This window comes from Aythya fuligula, chromosome 2 (assembly GCF_009819795.1).
Source record: "Aythya fuligula isolate bAytFul2 chromosome 2, bAytFul2.pri, whole genome shotgun sequence".
Taxonomy (NCBI): Eukaryota; Metazoa; Chordata; class Aves; order Anseriformes; family Anatidae; genus Aythya; species Aythya fuligula.
In genome coordinates, this window is record NC_045560.1 from 57,923,958 (window position 1) to 57,945,329 (window position 21,372).

Below are 21,372 nucleotides of genomic sequence, written 5' to 3' on the forward strand. Positions count from 1 at the left end.
TCACTATTCAAACTCACTGTTTGCATCCACAAAACATTGTCCAGAAATTCTGCCTTCTCCCAGTCTGGATAGAAGTAAATTCGGGTGCCACTAAATGGAATTATTCTTCTGGCAGCTCTGCTCCAGGCTCCCATTTGGTTGGCATTTATTTGCTGGGCTCTCTGCAGCAGCAAGATGAACAACTTGGTTCTATTTCTGCATCTGCACACATCCACTGAACACCTTCCTCCAGTAACTCCCCTCCTCCATGCTGACAGGAGAAATTTTATTGCATCTTCAGTCAACAGGTGTCCCTCCAGCTTCTCTTTTCCCTCTGCCTTTGATGGGTCACTGGGGCAGTTCCTCCAAAGGGTCCTACGTGGAATTCAGGTGGACAAGTACCAATTGCCAAACAGTTCAACAGGCTCACTGTTGCCTTGCGCTTCGTTCAAAGACGTGGCACATTTCAATGGGGTTGCCCTTTGTACTCTTTCGCACAAATCTCAATCTACACAAGACTTAAGGTATGAAGACTGTTTGCTTCAGCCTGAATGAAATGATCAGTCAAAAAGAAAATAGCTGCAAGACATCACTTAAAACAATCTTGTTCCCTGACATGAATGGCTAAAAGCAGACAGGCAGATTAAATCGTGATTATTTAATGTGGTAAGAATCAGCAGGATAGTCTGAGATGTTGGCATATCTTAGTTTATGTCCTGAATTTCCAAAAGATCAGAGCTGCATTGATAACGAGACATTACACTGCCAGTAATAACTACCTGACTATGATTTACTGCAGTTTTCTGCCTAATAAACAATCTTTAATGTATTCAGTGACCACAGCATTGTGAGTGACATCTTATTATAAGCTGTTGCAAAATGAATATCAATGCACAAGAAATCTTTTCAGCTACATGTGCAGAGGTTACATCAACCTTGCAGTGTATTTTACTGATGTTACTAAGCATAAAGCTAAAATATTCATTATACATTATTACAATGATTTAGCTTTCCCTGTTTTATCTTTTCCCCATATGCCTCTGCTACAATAACTCCTCACCCTCCATACCAAATGTTCACCGCTTTGTACCAGGGCTGGCAATTTGAATCTGTATAAAATGCACTTGAAGAGAATAAATAGGTCTACACATGGTGGAGTAAGAAAATAGTCAGGCTCATACTCTGGAGTATTCTTGATGCTAGAGATCAAGCTCTAGTTTAAATTTTAATTGCAGAAATCAGATGCTTACACAATGTCATAGTTAGACATCATGCCTCTGATAGAGCAGCATGGCCATCAAAATTCACGTAGCCATGAAAGGCACTGCTTCTTCCCTCGGAAGATGACTTTAGTAAAACAGTTAAAAAGAGAAGGTACAAACCCTGCTGTTTAAATGGTGAGAGGCAGAAGTCAAAGTGACAGTGATCAGCCCAATCCCATGCTGAGCCCAGAGCAAACCACATGGAAATATCCTAATTCTCCACTCCAGGCTTTCCAAACCCAGAAGACAAGCCATTACAACTTGAAACTTCCTGGTAGGAACCTAGCATGCACAAAAAGAGGACATGATGTCCTGGTGAAACTCTGCTTGCTGCTCCTGGCTGGGTTTCCACCATTCCCCCTGCTTTCCAGCTCCCAAGAGATGATGACCCACCAGCCAAGAAAAGCAGGCTTGCCTGCAAGAGAAACTTGAGCTCATGAAACTTGCTTGTCCTCCTCTCTCTCATTTTATTTTAAAAGCCCTCCTGCCACCGGCTCTTCTTCAGCACCAGAAAAGGTGCCTCCACAAGAAGAAAACCTATTAGCGGTTTTTCACCCATGAGAAACCAATGCATCACCTACAGAGAGGTGCACTTAGTGGGGTTTGGGTCCTTGAAATTATTTGCATCAGAAAATTACAGTTTTAACTGCACTTAAGACATTTCATACACAAGCACCAGAAAGAAAAAAAAATAAAAATAAAAATAAAAATAAAAATAAAAATGTTATCTATGTTGTCAGAGTTATTGGCCACCAAAAAAAAATCAATGCCCCCTAATGGATTTTCTCCTTTTTCCTCTTTCATTCTTGCCTGATGTGGTAGTGCTTGTAAAGTGTCAACCAAGAGTCACAGCTTGGTGTATGGGCTCCTCTCTCCACACTAGACTTCATCCCTCTAGCTACTGGCCAGATTTTTGGATAAAAAAGCCGTGACGTCAGAAGATAGTAAGAAAAGGCTTTCCATGTGAAGCATTGGAAGAAACGTGCTGCCTTCAATGGTTTCTGACCCTGGAAGGACTGCAGAGAACAGACTGCACAGAAGGGCTCAACAGACCTGACCATCTCAGGGCTGTCTGCAGTTGTAGCCCTGTAGCCATAATGCAATGCACCAGAGAAAAAAGGTAGGGATGTTTGAAGAGCATATGCCTCTTGTGGAAAGTTCACTGGTACAGGATAGAAAAAAAAAACACATATATGTGTACTGCCTGAGCTACACAAAAACTCGTTATCTTCCTGCGAAAAACACTTTTACATCAGAGAAGCTCGGATGAGTGAAATCAAGGACATTCCAAAATGATTCATGAGTGTGTAGCCTGGCTACAGCTGACAGTAAGGTGACTGTGCCTTGACAGGCTAGGATGACAGGCTGAAAGATGAGCTCCTAATGAAATCAAGCTCAAAAGCAAAAGTAGAGAAAACTCTAACACCCGATAATTTAACGTAGAAAAACTTACACTGTAACTGCATATGGAAGCGCTCTGGAGCACAATGATGTAATAAAATGGGTATCTGTACCTAAACAGGTATGAGCAATGATCTCATGAGCATACAGAGGTGAAGGTACAACAGCAGGATATGGCATTACAAGGGAAGCAAATGTATTTACACAGCAGGTTTGCAGCAGAGGGGGGTTGCACTGTGCAAAGCAAAAAAAGCATGCCCAGCAAGAAGGAAGATACACATGAAAAACTACATATAAATGCATCCTGCCCAAATTCCCTGCATCTAGACTAACAGAGAAGCTCAGCGCATAGAGCACAGAAACACTAACATAGATGGCTTGGGTCTGTTGGGTTTCTACCATAGGACAAAATAAGGTAAAGACAGTGATAAGGCATTTGTTACTCAAATCTTAACAGGTCCTGAAGAAGATGCCTTAATGTTCAAAATCTGGATGCAAACAGAGTTCATCAGAGTGAAAGGAAAAGTCTAAACATTCACACTGTCTACGTGAATGAAACGTAGGTATTTAAACATTCCTCATATGCAAAAATGCTATGTTGAAATGCAGGTACAGTCAATGACAGGAAAATGTCAGAATGTAGACCTTTTCTATAATAAATATGTAGTTTGCACCAGTACTAGAAAGAAAAGTCTTTTTAAATTAAAAAAAAAAAAAAAAAAAAAGGAAAAAGAAGAAGAAAATGCATCCTCATTCATTTAAATGTTACTGAAACTTTGCATATTCATGTTATCTACAAGTACTGTTAATATCGAGGACCAGAATATAGGAGACACTTCAGCTTATAGCACAATGGTATATTTTTGAAAAGGCAAAGGAGTCATTGGTGTTAGATCAAAAAGAATAATACAGGTGCGATTTGGTCAGGAGGACAGAAGGGGATAGAGAGAGAGATGCAAGCATCCCCGTAGGAACTGTGCAGAAGGATATGGCTGCCTACCCAGCCTAGGCCATCAGTGATAAATTCTTGCACCAAACACATTCCTTGAGCAAGCAACTACAGACAGACACCGCCAGCCATCACAAAAGACAAACGGGTTAGCTGCTTTCACAGTCCCCAGCTTTCTCTCAGAGAACCCATCAAGGTGACGTGCAAAGCGAAATGTAAAACCAAACACTGTTGGTGTGCTGCTTCCTAAATCCCGGACAGAGACTCTGAATTAGAGAAAAAAAAAACACAATAGTTCACCCACTGCTTCCCACTAATACGGAACTATCTCTAGTATATTTATTTGCTTCTGGACTTTTAGATGTCCCAAGTGATAGATTACTCACAAAGGAGCATTATTCCTGACAATGAGATCTGTTGTGCTTTTCTCAACTTCCTGCTAATGCTTAACCTAACATTTTAGAATTAATTTTACTTATCTGTTGCTTGAGTAACACCTACGCACTAAGCACCAGAAAGCCCTAATTCAGTGAATTATTTGTTCATTACACGCAGGCAATCTGGCTCTTTTAGAGACAAGTTACTGCGCTCTTTGTAAGGTAACCTTTATCAGGGAAAGCAGTGACTCACTGGGCAGCAGGCAGGATGGCATGACACACCGCGTATGGCAGACAGTAATCTCAGTAGGCAGACTGTGACATTGGCAGCACTGACAAAATCAAAGTCAGGTCCTGCTAAACGTGATCTAGGATGCCCCGAGTATGAAGTTTTAGAGAAGTTTTTTGAGGCAGTAACCAGTACTAAATAAAGTATTTTCATTAGACCAAGATACATTTAATTGAAAGAGCTAGCAGGTGTATCTGTAAGCTGTTATTTGAAGCTCTTGATGTTGGTATTTTGGACTTCAATTACTGTTTTGAAGTTTCCTTCCTCATTTATCTGTACATGGCTGGACCCCAGTAAGGTGTGCTTGCTGTCCAAACGTGGAAGACAAGCACCAAGCATGGAGCTCTGCTAGCTGTCACACAGGCAGGGTTCCCACAGCTTCACAAGCATCGCTACACAACAGCCCCATGCCTCCTGAGCCTTATGCTCCAGGGTGGCCAAGGGTGAGAAAAAAGCTATTGATTGTAACCAGCTTGAACCGGCAGGAAAGCAAAAGACACTGTTTGGAAGCTGTGTTTTGGCCCCCTTTGCTGCCCAACCGGTAAATGTAAATGGGAGAAAGATACTATTGTTACTGGCAGGTTCGGGTGGCAGGCCAGGAGCCAGCCAGGCACTTTGGGCTGACCCATGGGTAGGTCTGCATGGCCTCACATCACTGAGAAGCAGCACACATCTGTTCAGATGAAATTACACCACAGGCCAGCCCTTTGTAGTACGTGAAGTAGCTCACCTAGAGCTGGCTGAGGGATTCTGCAGGGACACCTCCTGTCTTCCCACCGCAAGGGTTGGTTCCTCTGAGTTAGAGCTCACCTTTGCACTAATTGTAACACCTGTGCTGCATCCCCTCTGTGAACAAAAATACAAATGGGTCTCTCAATAGAGTCCTGTAACATCATTTAATCAAGCTTCTACAGATAGCAGTTTAAAGCCCTTAAAGCTAACCAAATATCTCACTTTCTTTGTCAAAAGCCTGGAATTATTTTGCTGGAGATGCTTAGATTCCTGGTGTTACATGTTACTCCTATTGCACAGAACATACCAAGTACCTTGAGGAGCAGTGAATGCACTGCATGAAGCCCGTTAGCACACAGCTCTGGGAGTCCTACTGCAGACACTGTGACAGAGCCAGGCTCCTGAGTAGGACTGCTTTTGGTGGGTTGCTCACCAGCAAACTGTGAGGGGGCCCAAGACCATGCTGCCAATCTGAAGGGATCAAACATATTGAGTGAGAGCGGAAAGCATCTGTACAGTTCAGTCTCTGCAACCCTGACCCTTATGCAGACTGCTGAAGGGCCTGCAACCCCCAAAATGCTTTCTGTAACTCAGCACTGCAGTTTTAGGCAGATGCCATACATACTACCTGCTTTAAAACAGCCAGTTTTGACATACTAGGATGATTTTAACCGTTTTAAATGTAGCTCTGTTCTGCACAGCTGCCACCCCTTGCCTTCCCCCTTCCTTGTCTACTGATCTGCTCTGGGGCTCCTGCCAACATCCTCCCCACGGCTGATGCCAGCTCAAGCAGCCCTGTGGTGTCCCCCGACCCTCTTTGCCTCCCCCCATCCGACCTCCCACGCAGCTATACTGCTGCAGACAGACCTTGGCAATCACAGGGACCCCAGACCCTGCCCCCAGTCCACATTCTCTCATAAACACTTGATCCAAAAATCACACCCACTTTCTTTCTCTCTTGACCAGAGCTTCCTGTGCAGCTTTGTAAGACCTCATATAATAAATAGCTTATTTGCTCATTGAAAATTTCCCATTTGCCTTAGCTGTCTGAAAGCCCATTTGGATCAAGCCATCTCTTCTGCGTTTCAGCTAACATGTTGTTCAGGCCACAGCTGTTGACGTTAGCGACTCCACGTCTCTCATCTGCCAGTGGCAAGCTCTGGCCTTAACGCAGGCTTCCTCCTTCACGTAGGAAGCATCTTGCAAAAAGGCACTTTCTGTAACAACTCCGTAACATCAAGCAGAGTTAACAAAGTGTGCTTGAGCAGAGTTCCTAGAGCATGCTGCAGGATCAGAGACATTTCCAACAGAAACAGCAGGAAGCCAGATACAGTGAATGTGATATACCAACCTTCCCATGGCACACCTCATACTTACCTTTCCATACTTGTATAAACTGGCTGGGTTCAGACTGAGAAACTGAGAAACTCTTCTGATAGCATTTCTACTACTATCAAGCTATTTACCGAACCACAAGGAAACCATTTCAAAACCCATTTCAGATTGCACTTGTGAAACTCCAAAAGGTCACTCGACTGCACCAATTTTTGAATAGGAAGCTGCAAGTATCCAGCTGGGATTTAAATTTTCCTGCCCTTATGGGCAGGAGTCAGACCAGGACTGGACGGGCAGCAATTTTGTGGGAGGGATCACAAGTTGAGCTAAGGTCACCAACCCCAGGATGCTTGTATTCAAAACTTTGAAACAGGAGAGGGAGACAGCTGGGGGTTTTAGAAGAGGATCACAGCGTGGTAAGTCGCTGGCAGGACTTCACAGGGCTTGAGGAGTGAAAGGAAGGAAAAGAACGGGTTCAGGCAGAGACATTTTCAGCAGTGTGACAATGGGAAATGCTAATGAAGGACAACGGGAACTAAAAGGAACGATTAAGAGCTCCAATCCTTTTATTGGTGCATTTGACATCTGGTTAAACACTATATACGTTTGCAGCTTGACATCCAGTAGCTCTTGTATACAAACCATGGTGGTACATCAGCAAATTCACAGTGCCGAAGAAAAAGCAATTTAACACTCCAGGCTCCCAGGAGCAGAGCAGACAGCAAGGCAAGCCGGTTCACTGGGAGGAACGGTGGGGATGGAGGAGAGCACAGATACCCAGAACCTGCCTCCACTAGCTCAAATTAAACAGCTAATTTCCCCAGGTGCTCGCTACTGGAACAGGCTTCTTCCAGAGGATGATTCACTGCACAGTTACGCTGCTGCTCTACAGAACTCCCATGAATTTATTCTTTGTTCCTTGGAGGAATACAGCTCTCTACAGCCCTCGCCAGTAACTGCAGAGTGGGCCCAGGGAGCCTTGGGGGCCCGTTTTCATGCTTACAGATGGGGAGCGCGAAGTCTCCCTTCCCTTTGCCATCCCTCCCTGACTACCCGTTGTGAATTGGCAAGTGGTATTGACCCCACATTCACAGCCAAGGAGCTCGTCAAGACACAGGAAATCTCTTGTGCTGCCACACACAGCAGATACACATACACAGCAGATTTTAATGTCACTTTGATCCAATATGGACTTTCTGTAGTTTACCATTAATGCCGTCAGGATAAAATCCTTCACACTCATACAGCATCAGGTCTGCCCAGGCAATGTCCATTAATTACGCCGGTAAAGAAGTCGCTGTGAATGCTGAGGAAGGTGTGTCCATTTGGGTGAACAAGCACACGGTCTGCCTGCTGCAGATCTGCTGGCGACCCACAGGGATTTCAAATCCACTGGAGTCAGTAAGAGGGTGTTCACTGATTTTAACAGATAGATTTAAACAAATCTCGTATGCAAAATTCATTCACATATCAAGCTCTAACTGCTCCTAAAATCTCATTAGGAAAAAATTGCAGTCTTCCCTTCCTTGTTTCAAACTCTAGCTGAACTATATCCAATTTCTGAATGAACATGACTGAAATAAAGGAAGACCTTTCTCCATTAGTACGGAGTGGTTCTAATTATGTATACATTCATAACACATACGCTCCCTCATTAAAAATTGCTGAAGTGATAATGTAGTAAAGACGTGATGACTGTGTGTTTGAAAGAACAACTGTGCGGACCAAAGTTTGCTGCTATATTAATAGAGCATAGGCAGATGCTGTAATTAGAAAGTAAAAGGCAAACAGAAATCGTTAATAGCTTTGTGCACTGCTTAGACTTCTCCTTAAAGTTTTTCTTTAGGAAAGTGATAGTGTCTTCATATGTGACCCTGGGACTACTGCAAAATGCTAAACACCCATCCCCGCAGGTATGATACTCCATAATTGCATGGCTATATTTGCAAATTGCTCCATTTTCTACAGTTCTATTCTAATTTTATCACTATTTTTAATGAATTTTACTATTTCCAGGAGCACATTAGTTATTTTTTCTTAATACCAGGATGTGTATTATTTTTAGGTGAGATTCATTCATATGCTGAATTAGACACACACAATTGAAGGACAACGACATGCTGTTTCCAGTACCAAAAAAAAATAAAAAATAGATCCATTGTGACTTGTGACAAAATACTGGAGAAGGTAGGCAGGTGATGCATTTTTAGTGTACTGTTCCAATCTCTGCTGGAAAAAGACTTCTGTGTTGGCACAGGGCACCAGAGAAATTAAGTGAGCGAACTCAACATGGCATCTGTTAAGAGACTTACTTACTCTACGCTGGTTTGACACCAGTGTAGATTGTATTTGAAGGTAGATGATTCCCAATGTGGAAACAAACAAACAAACAGGTACAACTACCAACTAGGGCAAAAACACAAAACAGTTCAGGGCATCTGGAAGAAAAGGTCAGGAGTGTGGTGGCACAAGTTCAAGTAAAGAGGTGGAAAACTCATCTAAAACTTCATTCTAGGCAATGTTATATGTCCCTCATTTTCAGATATACCTAAATAGAGGAGAAAACATCCACAGGAAGGAAAATCATATCAAGTATTTGCAGTCCTCCAAGATCTGCTCTCAGGGACATTTCCAACTGAATTGATTGGGAGCAACCACGAGAAAGCTTGTTGCTGCTAGGTTCCTACTTGCCTGTAAGGACAGAAGTGCATTGGGGCAGGGCAACGTTTTGTTCCAGCTAACGCCAGAAGGCACAGGGTATGGCCCAGGCTTTCCAGGCCACATGGAGAGCCTAGGAGTCACATCTAGTCAAAGAGAATGTAATGAAACAGAAACAGCAACTGCTTGATGGCAACACTGAGCTCTAGACCTAAAGCTTTCCCGTCTGCCCCATTCCTCCTTCTGTAGGAGTGACCTTAAGAACAGATTTTCTCTGGCTGTTCACAGTGCTGCTGGATTGTCTCAGCAAGGTCAAGACACCGCAAAATTCGCCATTTCTCGGCAGCCAGCTCCTCCTTGGATACCTGGCCCAGCAGTTTTTTGGCAAAGAGGTTCTGATCCTGCATGAAAAGACCCACAGCAGACCTTGGGGCTTGAGGGAAGTTCTCCAAGCAACCACTGGTGAAACAGAAGTTGATTTTCTTTTCACGTCTCATCCCTGGTCCTCTTTCTTCAATCCAAGTCAGAGGTCTAGTGTGGAGAATCAGAGAAAGAAAAGAGTACTTATGAAAAAAAAATGAATCAACAGTTCTACTATAAGCCTGTTTATCAGTATTTACAAAAAATGCCTAAAATAATTTTAAATTTCAGACATTGCATGTTCAAATTAGCACGTTCTTACCAACGTGTCTTGTGGTTATGGAACTGAACTCCACGTAACAGTCCTGACTCTGCCACTGCTTAATGCCATGGCTTTCAGCACACCACTTAAGCTCTGTTTCCCCTATGCACAAGGTGCAGCCAGCAGTCTCTAGCCATCTCATGGGGAATAGGGAATTTTAATTCATTCATTCATTTGTGGACTTGGCTGAAAAGTGCAGTTAAACATCCAAATATTTTGTGCATGACTTAACCATAGCTAAACTTACAAGGCCCTCAATGTCTAGTCATTCCTATAGCAAGAACACACTTTCATCACTCACACACACATAATGATGATCCATGTGCTGCTGTGCAAGCACCTTAAGGGAAGTTCTCCTTAAGGGAAGTTGCCCGGGACAAGTGTTTGCCTGGAGAACTCCACCCCTTTAGGATGAGCTGGACGGTCAGCAAGTTCACTCCTGCAGACACTAGCGTCTGTAATCTCTTTGAACTTTTCAAATACACCAGTAAGCACTGAGTCGATCCTGAAGATTATGCCAAATGATGTCAGTTTTGCCTGTTCAAGCTACATAGACTCTCAGACAAGTCTTTCTTAACCAGAGCACCGTACTGTTTTATGCCACACGACAGCCACGGTCGCCCAGCCAAGCAGTGGTGCTGCTGCCTGGCACAGCTCGCGGATCCCCACATGTTCCTCCCCAATTTGCCAGGCTGGCTGAGGAAAGAGAAGCCATGGCAAGTGCTGTGTTGCTGAGGGGTCTTATCAGATTCCCTGGCCCCACACAACAAATGCTTGCAGGAGGTTTGAGGAACGATCCTCAGCAAAAGCCACAGATAATCCCCCTTCCTGCTCTTTTTTCAACTGCCTAAGCCGTGCCATTACCTTTCTGCAGCTCATTCATCAGCACCCACTACTGCCTGTGTTTAGAAGATGCACACTATTTTTCTCACTCAGTTATTGATGGCCTATCCACAATCCTTTATGGCCCACTTTAGTCTGCCATTCACAAATTATGAGGGCATCAATAGCGTGGAAGAATAAATTCTGTCTCCAAGCAATGCCCATTAAATCTTCAATATCATTAGATCAAGAAAGAAAGTCCTTGTCAGTCTACCCTGAATGCATTCCTCAGAGCACTCAGCTTAATGATTCTGTACCTCTCATCTTTTATGCTTTAGGAGCCAGTTTCTATATTCATATCTTTATATCAATTATTCTTTGCTCACCCTTAGTGCCACGCACACCCCCTACAATTAAACCTGGCCAGAAGAACCTGAATGAACAGAGCTAAACTACTGTAGAGAAGGGAAAAAAAAGGACTCAAATCACAGCTTGGAAAAAAAAAAAATCCCCACAGGCTCCTTGTGTTTCAGGAAGTCCTAAGGCTACTTGTCGCTGCAGGCCATAAGGGTGCTTGAGGGCTGTACCACTCGGTGCTTTCCGTGTTCTCATTCTCCTTCCCTGAGGTGTCTGCTGTTGATCATGGCCAGAGGAAGGCCACCAAACCAGCTGGTTTTGCTCTGATGCAACGCAGCCGTTTTTATGTCCTCATGCTACCAAAACAGCCACAGGGGGTTCAGGCCACTGCTTTGTCTCAGGTAGGCTGGTGTGTAGAAACCATCAGGCAGATATAGGCAGAGACCTCCACCATGTAACAGAGGGGAGCCCATGATATGACCCACAACAGGCAATGTAAAGATGAGGCCAGCTCCCTGGGGTGATCTAGAGCAGATGCACGTCAATGACCAGGGAGGCAGTGAAGCAGAAGCACGATCACACAGACCAGACGGAATTTAAGCAAAGTGACCGAAATGACTGCCTTGGAGTTGTGAGCAGGAAATGCTGATTTTACTAATAGATTCATCTTCTTCCGTGATTGGACTTTTAGTTATTTTCCCAAAGAGAGGTTGATTCTACTTGATTGGTAACCAAAACGTGTTAATTCTGAGCTAAAAACTTAAAAAATTAGTCTTCCCCCTCCTTTTTTTTAATTTATTTATTTTTTTTTTATTTTTACTATGAAGACACATATGCTGCAACTCTGCATATTATTTAAGCAATTACACTGCTTAAGGAACAGGCTTGCATTCCTTATCAGAAAATCATTTTTTAATAGGGTTGCTGCTTTTTAATAGGTAATTTATCCATTTTCATTAAAGATTTGTATCACAGCACTATCTGGTCATGGATGTAATTAGTTATCTAGAAGCTTTATTTGGAAATGACAAACCCAGCTTTTTTGGTAGCTAAATAAAGCCACAACTGAATTTGTTGGGCAGTTAAGAAAGAAAAAGAGATTTTAACCAAACACTAACAAACCACTTTTTGTGCTGACTTCACAAAGGAAGCACTATCTGCGGCGAAGAAACCACACTGGCATTTCACAGTTATTTTGTCTTACCAGATTTTAGACCTGTAGAGCTCTCACAGCTACATTTTATTCACAGATTGAAATAGGTGAATTTCTGCTTCTCTGACTCCCTGTTTCCTCAAATGTCAATTAGCCTTACCGGTTGGACTGTGCTAACTGAATAAACTAAAATGAAGAAAACGCTCTTTGTACCTGCAGAAGAATTAAGCTGGTTTCATGCTTGAAAGCATTCTGGGTCCCCTCAGCTTAATATTTCATGCAGCAATTGCTGCAGAAAGCATGTTTTACATGGTGGTTTTTTTTTGGATGTTCAGCTTGAAATTATTTTATTAGACTTTGTAAGCTTCAATCTCAGTACAAACATAATTTCAAATGGTTACTGTCAAAATATGTATTCAGAAAATGTCTTCCATTTCTTTTAAACATCTTTGGAAATACCAGTAATTTTTCTTTACCAAGCAATCAAAAAATGCTGCTTTATCTCGGATGAGAACTAGACCCTAGCCCTAGCTAACATCAGAACAGACGTTGCCCAGATCATTATCTCTCCAGCTTGCACTAAAAAATCCATTTTTGACATTTACTGAATCCAGTCTCTGTAATACCAGGACAAGAACTGCAGCCGTGCTGTCAGCAGAGGTTTGTCTTTTCCTGGATTGCTCAACATTTTATCACAGAGAGGCTGTCTGCTCAACTGCCTTGGAAACACAACAGAGGCAGAGGTCATCTCTCAGATAGCTGGGCTCTGGAAATTAACACACACCTCCGAAATCCACCCTGAGACAGATCAGCAGCCAGTGCAGGCTCTGCAGCAGGGTCAGACCGTAGCCTTTGCACAAATCCCTGCTTAACAAGCAGAATGCAGGCTGTCGCACTCTGCACCTGCTAGATTTTCCAAGGCAGAAAGTAGGCTGAATTAACCTGATTTCTCAAGGTTAGTGCATTCATGACTATCAAAAAATGGGTGGGCTAGCACTAAGGAAAGGTGCAGACCATTCCCATCCCTTAGCAAAATACAACTTGAGCACACAAGAGCTCTGACAGTGCCATCATTACTGCTGGGCTATGACTTCACTTGATGGAGAGTGGGCCAAATTCCCTACTGCTCTAACTCCACTGACGTCAATGGGGGAAGGTCAGCAGGAAATATGGCCTAGTGGCCGAACAGCACACAGGAACGCTATGTAACTTTCCAGCCAGCGTAAATTATCCCAGAGGCATAAAACTGACTGTCCCGGAGGTCATTAAAACACTAAAGGTGGCAAAACACTTCTTGGCCCACATGCATAGGTGGCAGTGGGCTAAGAAAAGCAGGTAGCTGTTAGCTGTGTAGAGCAGGAAAAATCCAAAAACAGTTCTGTGCCCAGCAAATATCGACATGGCAGCTGAGGACTACCTAGGAGCCAGGCCAGCCAGAGAAATGTTTAAGCCACACACTAGTTCCACCTGCTGGAATTAGTTCAAAATCTCACTCTATACAGAGCTTTACAGCTACTCCTGTTACTGGCAGATTGCTAAGCGGGTAAACAGGGCTGGTATATGGAGTTCTGTCCTCTCATAACTACATTTAAGAGGAACTGGAAATGTTTTGTTGTTGTTGTTTTGTTTGTTTGTTTCTTTGTTTTTGTCTAAGAGAAATAAAGATCGCTAAGACAAGATGCTAATCCCATAATAAACTGAAGAAGGCTTTGCAGGAGCTCAGACCTGCAGTGAAACAGAGTCCAAATGAGCCCTGATTTTTCCCTCCCCAAATATCTAGTTCTTCAGCTCATTATTTTTTCATAACTAAAAACTTATCTAAAATTCTTGTAGAAGTCAGCATTCATCTTTTTTGTTAGTATTTGTTGCATTTGTGTTTGGTTCTACATATGTGCAACAAAAAAGGGGTAGTTTATTATGAACAGAGAAAGGACAATATTTTTCCATGGGGTCATCCCTGCACTCCCTAGTCTTCTCATATGTTTATAAGGGCAGAGCACAATGTATGGAAAAGCTTCGCTATACTTTTTAATGTCAGACAATTCTCATGTTGCAGCTGTATCATGCTTCAACTTACTTCAACTTCCACTTACCTGAAAGGAGATGACCTCCATGAGGATGGCCCACAATTATCAAAATGGAGAGTTTCCATCAAATACAACACCATACTGTGGATCAGGTTGGGTACTCAAAACACAGACAACTTATTTCACACTCATAAAATATTTAAAAGTATACTTTATAGCAGGGCTATGTTACCATATAATAAAGAGGAGATCTAACTCATTGTTTAAAAATGTATAATCATAAGAGTTTTCTTTAAGAAAGTCATATTGCAACAGCTAGACAAAATTACAAGTAATTCTGGCTGCTGGATTCGTGGTCTCACAGTCTGACAGACTAGTGCAACAAAAGCAAAAAGACAAGATATGGGAAACAGAGTGATGCCCTGCTCAGGAAAAATCAAGGAATCTTCAGGACTACAGATTAGGCATTAGTCAAGAGCAAACATATTCTAGACTTTCTGTAGTTCATTACAGTTCTGCCCCAAATGTGTCATATTCTCTTAACTTTCAGCTAGTGCTACATAACAGTGTAAGCATTATAGTGCTATAAGTATTATGACTAGTGCACTGTATGTTCAGTCATATGCTTTCAACCTTTCAAGAAGGGTTAGCTTTCAACATACAACAAGGATGTCTGATGTAAAACAAAAAACATCCTGCCTCTGAACACCTTTTCTGGTGAAATATATTATGGGCACATTCCTACATTCAGACATCAGGAAAGAACCTTTAAAACCTTCTTGTGCTCTTCCACAGACACTGTTTGGAGGTGGCTCTTTTCTACCATGAGGAAACACTTTTCTACCTAAAGGAAACACTTTCATGTCTTGTGTATAACCTCATGCTAGTATTAACCTACTTTACTTCCACAAGAGGAAAAAATGATGCCGAACTCCTGCAGATGACACCTGAACAGGCTGGCTCACCTGCTGCCATGGTCATTACTCACTTCTTGTTTGCTGTCTGAAAATGAACGGTCATTCTGGAATAATTCTTGTCCTTCTGCTCTTCTCTGGTGGCAGAAGTAACAGTGAGGTCTCCAAAGAGGTCAATCAGCCAAGTCAATCGGGCAATTCCACTGAAAGCTGGGAATCCTGCTTTCTTTTCATCAAGGACACTACCTGTTACAACAGCAATAGAAAGGCTTAAGAAATGGAAAAGAATAATGCACTCTGCATAGGAAAGGCTGAAGAAACTACTGTGTTGCAGGTTTAGAGACCAGGGTGTAGGAACGCCATCAGTGGATGGACTGAGCAGGCAGTCAACCAACACGGTCAACCTTGAAATGGGTCCAATTGGCAAGCTATGACACAGACGGCTGCACAAAGAACATATACAACAAGCTCCTCAGGACATACTGAGGGCAGGAGGGTGTCTGTGGATTCACAAGGCAACAGAGTAGGGAGAAAAAAAATGCTCAAAAACCTCTCCCATTTCTTCTGCGGCAAAACATGATTGTGAAAGACTAAACATCCCCACTGGAAATTAGGACACTTCCTCAGAGCTCATATGGGTATTAGAATGAAGGAACTGGTCACCACCACCAAAGCACAGGAGAGATTTAGAAATACTCCCTCCACCATACAAGGTACAGGCATGTTTTCTTCACCTGTCATAGCAGATAGGTTAGCATACAGCTCATTGACAACACTTGTTAAGGCAAAGGTGTTTTCCAGACAGTTCCGTAATTTCATGGCAACATACAGAACCAATACTTATGCGTCTAGTCAGTTTATAGATGGACTGTTATCTAAAAGGTCTGCAAAAAGCCTGGAAGGGCTGGCATCCCCACGGAGCAAGCAGACAAGTGTCGTTGAACCTCAGTCTCCTCAGCTACTGACCTGTGAAATGCAAGGTTCCTTTCACTAGGTCTTTCCCAGCCACTTCCTTTTTCAGCTGCTTGTACTCTTCAGTCAGAAGTTCAATGTGCTCCACATGAAGAACTTTATCTACCATTAAAAAAAAAGGAAAAAATCAGGTCAGATTAAATAAGAGCTTTCTGTGTGAATCAAAGACGCATCTAAGTAGTAAAGGCTTCACCATCCACCAGTGTGAGTTCACTTAAAAATGCTCACACATATGGCTGGTAAAATGATGTTAGCAGGAAAACCAAACGCAGTCTCTGTGCTAAGGCATGAGTTCATGGTTTTCACTGAAATGAAACCATATACCCAACTAAAGCTGAAACATTAGTATTCAAAGTAAAAGATGAATGAATTCTTGGCCTCTTTCCCCTCATGCCTCCCTATTCTGCATTTTTCTTCCCAGAGTAGTAGGAAAAAAGATGAAAAAAAAATCCATAGCACAATACTTAGATCCAGATTGTAACAATATGCTAAGGAACACCTCCTCCATTGCAATTAATCGGGCTACGCTGGAATAAAGGATATCCAATATGCATTGAATCTGGTCCTCATTCACTCTGTGTTTTTCTGGAAGGTTTCCAGAAGAGTCAATTTAGGTTGCTGACAGTTGCTGCTTCTGCTTCAAGAGAAGAGGCATAAATTCTGCTCAATGGAAAGCCATTTGGCTGGCAACAAGGCAGTAAGTGGTGTTGGTGCAGGGAAAGAGCAAAGCAGAAATCCTATACCTCCAGTGTTTTAGGACAAAAGTCACAAAGGAAATTTTTAAGAAGCAGCGGTATGAATAGTGCAGCTTGTCCAAATGATTTGCACTCTGCTCCTGTCCAGCACTGTTCATTTTCTTGCAGTCCCATACATCCCCACTTACTGGCCTCAGCCAAACTGCCAGCTTCTCATCCTTGGTACTGCAGAGATGGGACCATATGCTCTCCACAATTAAAAAGATCTTGCTTGGGGATAAGCTTTCTTTCAAACAGGGATGCCTTGCTGGGCCACAATAACATAAGCATCTGTGTGCAACCAGCATGTCACAAACACTAGAAGATAGGGGAGCTGTTTCCAGCTTTATTTACAGGGAGAGAAAGGACAGGGAGGTGCCGAGTTCAATGGCTACGTTCATTAAGTGCTTTACTATCACTGTGACAGAACTTTTCTTTAACAACATTATTAGTGCCAGAAGCTGAGACCCTCAGTGAGGGTAGACATACTTTACTCCTAGCCTTGACATTTCTGTATTTATTTCCCCATTGGCACATGCCTTAAATCCTAGATTGACACATCTCTGAGATAGGCATACTCCTTTGCATATCATGAGTAATAGTAGACTGGAAAGTCCTGCCTTTGGGTTTGATGCCTTTGGTGCTACCCTGCGGGTAACGCTGTTTACAGCCTTGGGATCATATGCCATTACCTTTCTGCTCAGCCATCTCCCAGAGTTCATGGGCCGCCTTTGCAGACAAAGCCATGGGGTACTCAACGAGGACATGTTTCCCAGCTTCTAAAAACATTCTGAAAGGGATACAAGATCAGTCTTTACAAAGCACACTATCATAATCATTTCTCTCCACTGTGCTAGCTGCTTCTCATTCCCACAGTCAGCACAACACACAGTGACAGAAATAAATCACAACTCTCCTGGCAAGGATGGTGTGGTGGCTTAAACACCAGGAGAGTTGGAGTTCAGTTCTGCTTTTTCCACAGAATTCCCTCACTCACCTACAGCAAATTGCTAAAATGCTGAAGCATTAAGCACTGCAACTTAAACTCCCAGACATTTGAGTGCCTGGAGGGGCTATTGGAGCGCCCTTCCACTACCTAATCTGTGAGGAAAGGCTGTGAATCTTGTTTTAAGCTACCTATGCATCAAACACAAGCCCATAGGAATGTGACTGGAATTACTAGGGAAACTAATGCATCTTAAATCTGACTCTATTCCAGGGCTTATGTGTTACTCTAGGGAAGTCACCGTCATTTACTTCAGGCTTCTAGTCCGCCAGTCTCTCCTCAGGTATTCATATCCTTTCCTGCAACAGCATTACACAGCTCCTTTATGCTTCTAAGTTAACGTGGAAGGTGGGGACAAGGGAAAGCAGCAGGAAAAGCAACTCAAAATACCTGATGGTTTCTTCGTGGCTTCTGTTTTCTGTACTGATGAAGGCTGCGTGGATCTCCCTGCTTCTCAGAGCATCTTCCAGGCTAATCTGCTTGGCTTCATTAATACTGCCAAAACTTCTCCTGTGCATTTAGCATAAATAAAACCAGAGCATAACTATTTCAGTCCATTCTTCCCAACTGCATGTTGTGAAGCAGCACTTGGAAATTGTTGCCATGGACCTCTGTCCTACTGAGCTAAACCAAAGCAGAACAAAGGAAGCTTGTGATCCAGAAAGAGCAAAGCACTTACAGTCAGAAGTGGAGCACACAAAAGAACAAACAGATGGGTCAGGGTGTAGGTGGTAGCATCAGAACAGAAACCATCCAGTTGTTGAAGAGCAAAGTGGTTTTTTTAGAAGCATTGTAATAAAAGAGCAGTTTTTAAAACAGTAACTTGAAAGAGGACAGTGCACCTGTAGGAGAACTTCTCCCCAGCGAGTTGCACAACAAGGACAAAAGCACCTGAGTTGGCAGTGCCACATGCAATGACAACCAGCACAGAGAAGCAGCAGAGTGACAAAGCAGATGCTTGGCTGTGATGGCTCATGATCTGCAACACACACATCGTGCCAGTGCTAAAGGGAAGGTTCTCTTGGCCAACACCCTGGGCGCATCTCCACCTGAAAATGAAACACACACCTGCCCTTTGCATTAACAAAGACTGGAGCAGACAGCCTGATAGTGTTATGACAGAGGGGATGAGGGCATGCCACAAGCAGGACTTGAGAAGTAAGACAGGCGATGTTTGCATTTGATTGGAATGCAAAGAGCAAGGCAGTATATCCACGCAAGCTGCCTGTGAACTGTGTATTTTGACAGCACTGTTTCTCAACAGAAGTAGTGGAAACCCTATCTTCAATGTTGTTCGAGGCTGGCTGTAGCACTAGCACAGGCATCAGGGAACCAAGGGAGTATCTGGCAGGGAGATAAATTGGATGACCTAATGGGTTCTTTCAGTCTCAAACAACTCTGACTGCATGATTTAAATATAGCTGGAAAAAATACACACACAGTCTAAGATCTATACATGTACCACTTAACTATTTAAAACCTTTATGCTTTGGTGTTATGGTGCAGATGGTCTGGCAGAAATACCTCAGAGGGAGATATATGCATAACAGTCCCATTAAATTTCTATTGCTCCAAGATATCAAGAAAAAAACAAAAAAAAACAACATTGTTCTCTGACAGGCAACCTTACTGTAAATACTAAATTACAGTATTTTCTTTAAAGACTTATACAGTTACAGTATCTTTTTTAAAAAAATAAAAAAAAAATAAAAAATGAAGTTGCAGCGTGAGGAACTTTGTAATAAATATTTTTTATGAAACTTTTTATTTTTAAAACATTTTCAAACTTTGTAAACCTTCTTATGTTTTTTAAACATTTCTATAGCTGCATACAGACACCAGTTTGAATATTTTAAGTCTGTACATCCTGAACCTATAGAAAATTTCAGCCAGACAGAACTGCACTTCTTTTTATCACATAGATGCTGCAGCAAGAAGGTCTCAGTTTTTATTTCAGAGTCATTTCTGCAAGGTATCTCTCTAAGGTAGCCTATTTGTTCTCTCTTGCAAAGCTTTCTGTACTCATTTCCTAGCTGCCACTCAGAATGACAGACATATTTGCATAAACTTTCCCTTTGCAGACAGCCCTCACTGTAAGAGAAATAGAAAACTTCCACTATTCATTCCCTGTCTCCATCAAATTAGTCCTCCATATGGAAAGGCACACGCACCAGAAGAAAACATTACAATATACATATTACGCATCCTAAGAGGAAATTTCTAACCTGGATACAAATCCAAGGAGTTTCAGATGCTCAGAAGGGCTGGAAGGCATCGGATTCATCAAGTCTCGGATCCGTGCTAAGCCAGCAATTCCAACTCCAACCACCACAGTCCCAAACATTTTGTTAATCTGACAAAAAAAAAAAAAAAAAAAGTCTTTTACCAGGGAGAGGAGTAGCTGGAAGGGGACTTGGGAGGATGGATTATCCTTTAACTCCGCTTTCATACAGCCAAACCTTATTCAGATGTCAGCAAGTAGCTAAAAGAGATGTGATGCTATAGGTTACTGAGCTCACTCAAATCCCATTGAAATGTGGTCAAGTGGTTCAGCATGTCGTAAGACCGGTCCTGAGACTTGTATTTAACAGCTAGTGTATCACAGCCCCGGCACAAAGTCCTTCCTTTCCATGGGTGGAAGGCAGACTTCAAAAGTGAGACATTTTTCTATTTATAACATAGCTTCCATGCTGGAAAGAAGCCAAAAGGTTCTGCAAACCCAGCAGAGTTTTATATAGAGCCTGATGACTTCCTGAGCGTCTGCAACACAGCCTGCTCCAGGCTGCCATAGGGCCATTACCAGTGCACAGCAGCACAGCCAAAATATTTTAAGACAGGAAGCAAAAAACATCTTTCACCCCCGTCAGAGTAACCGCTGGCACATCATACAGTGTCAAGATGGAACCAACCATCTGATAATTTGGTCAAGATGCTTGCTTGACATTTCCATGCATGAAGAAAGCTCTATGATCTCTTTAATGACAAGCAGGCATGTTCTAAAGATTTACCTCTCCCAAATGCACAACCCTGCTGCAGTTGCATCACAGGGCGGATGAGCCAGCCAGTACATTCATGGCCAGGCCACTGGTAATAAACTCTCCTGTCTGTTTTCTGATTTGCATCGATATGTTGAAGCAGTAGGCAACCGGTGTAATCTTTCAAACCTCAAATAAGCACTTCTCCACCACCCCAAGGACTAGCAATGCTTTGCAAAGTAATTTTAAGATTTACAGGAGAACAGTCTAAAACCAAGCCAAGTCAGCTTCTCTGCATTTTTTGTTAGCTCCATCCTACCACAGCTTCCCTTCATACTCTGTTTCTTCTCTTTCGGTGTTCTTTGTGCTGCTGCCAACCCCTTCACTTTCAATCACTTCCACTACCTGTGATGAATAGGCCACTGAGTTCACCCATATCCCATCAAAACTTGGTTTAATGGTTCAGCATGTCATAAAGCTTGTCTTGAGACTCATGTTTAACAGCTAGTATATTATAGCCCCAGCACAAAATTCTTTCCCTCACAGCAAAAACTTCTTCCTAAAATCTACTCATCAGTTTCCTGTGTTACCTTTTGCTGTTTCACTGCTCAAACCCTTTTGAGACTTAAACAGACAACTCCGCTCCTCCCTGTGCCCCTTGTCTGATGGGTCACAGTGCAGCAGCATGGCCCTGAGTGACTGTTCAGACACTGCTACACACTGACAGCTATGAAGAACCTACATCAAC

General features: G+C 42.7%; 1 protein-coding gene across 1 annotated transcript in view; it reads right to left on the reverse strand.

The window, feature by feature from the left end:
- Nucleotides 1–6,866: 6,866 nt before the first annotated feature.
- BLVRA (biliverdin reductase A) overlaps nucleotides 6,867–21,372 on the reverse strand; it is a 30,966-nt gene continuing 16,460 nt past the window's right edge. Inside the window, exons 2-7 of the mRNA XM_032181891.1 lie at nucleotides 19,875–20,002; nucleotides 18,040–18,159; nucleotides 17,336–17,433; nucleotides 15,904–16,011; nucleotides 15,012–15,183; nucleotides 6,867–9,513 (exon numbers count right to left, since the gene is read on the reverse strand). Of these exons, the coding sequence (XP_032037782.1) occupies nucleotides 9,240–9,513; nucleotides 15,012–15,183; nucleotides 15,904–16,011; nucleotides 17,336–17,433; nucleotides 18,040–18,159; nucleotides 19,875–20,002 (900 nt within the window). The 3' untranslated portion in view covers nucleotides 6,867–9,239. The remainder of the gene's footprint in view (nucleotides 9,514–15,011; nucleotides 15,184–15,903; nucleotides 16,012–17,335; nucleotides 17,434–18,039; nucleotides 18,160–19,874; nucleotides 20,003–21,372) is intronic.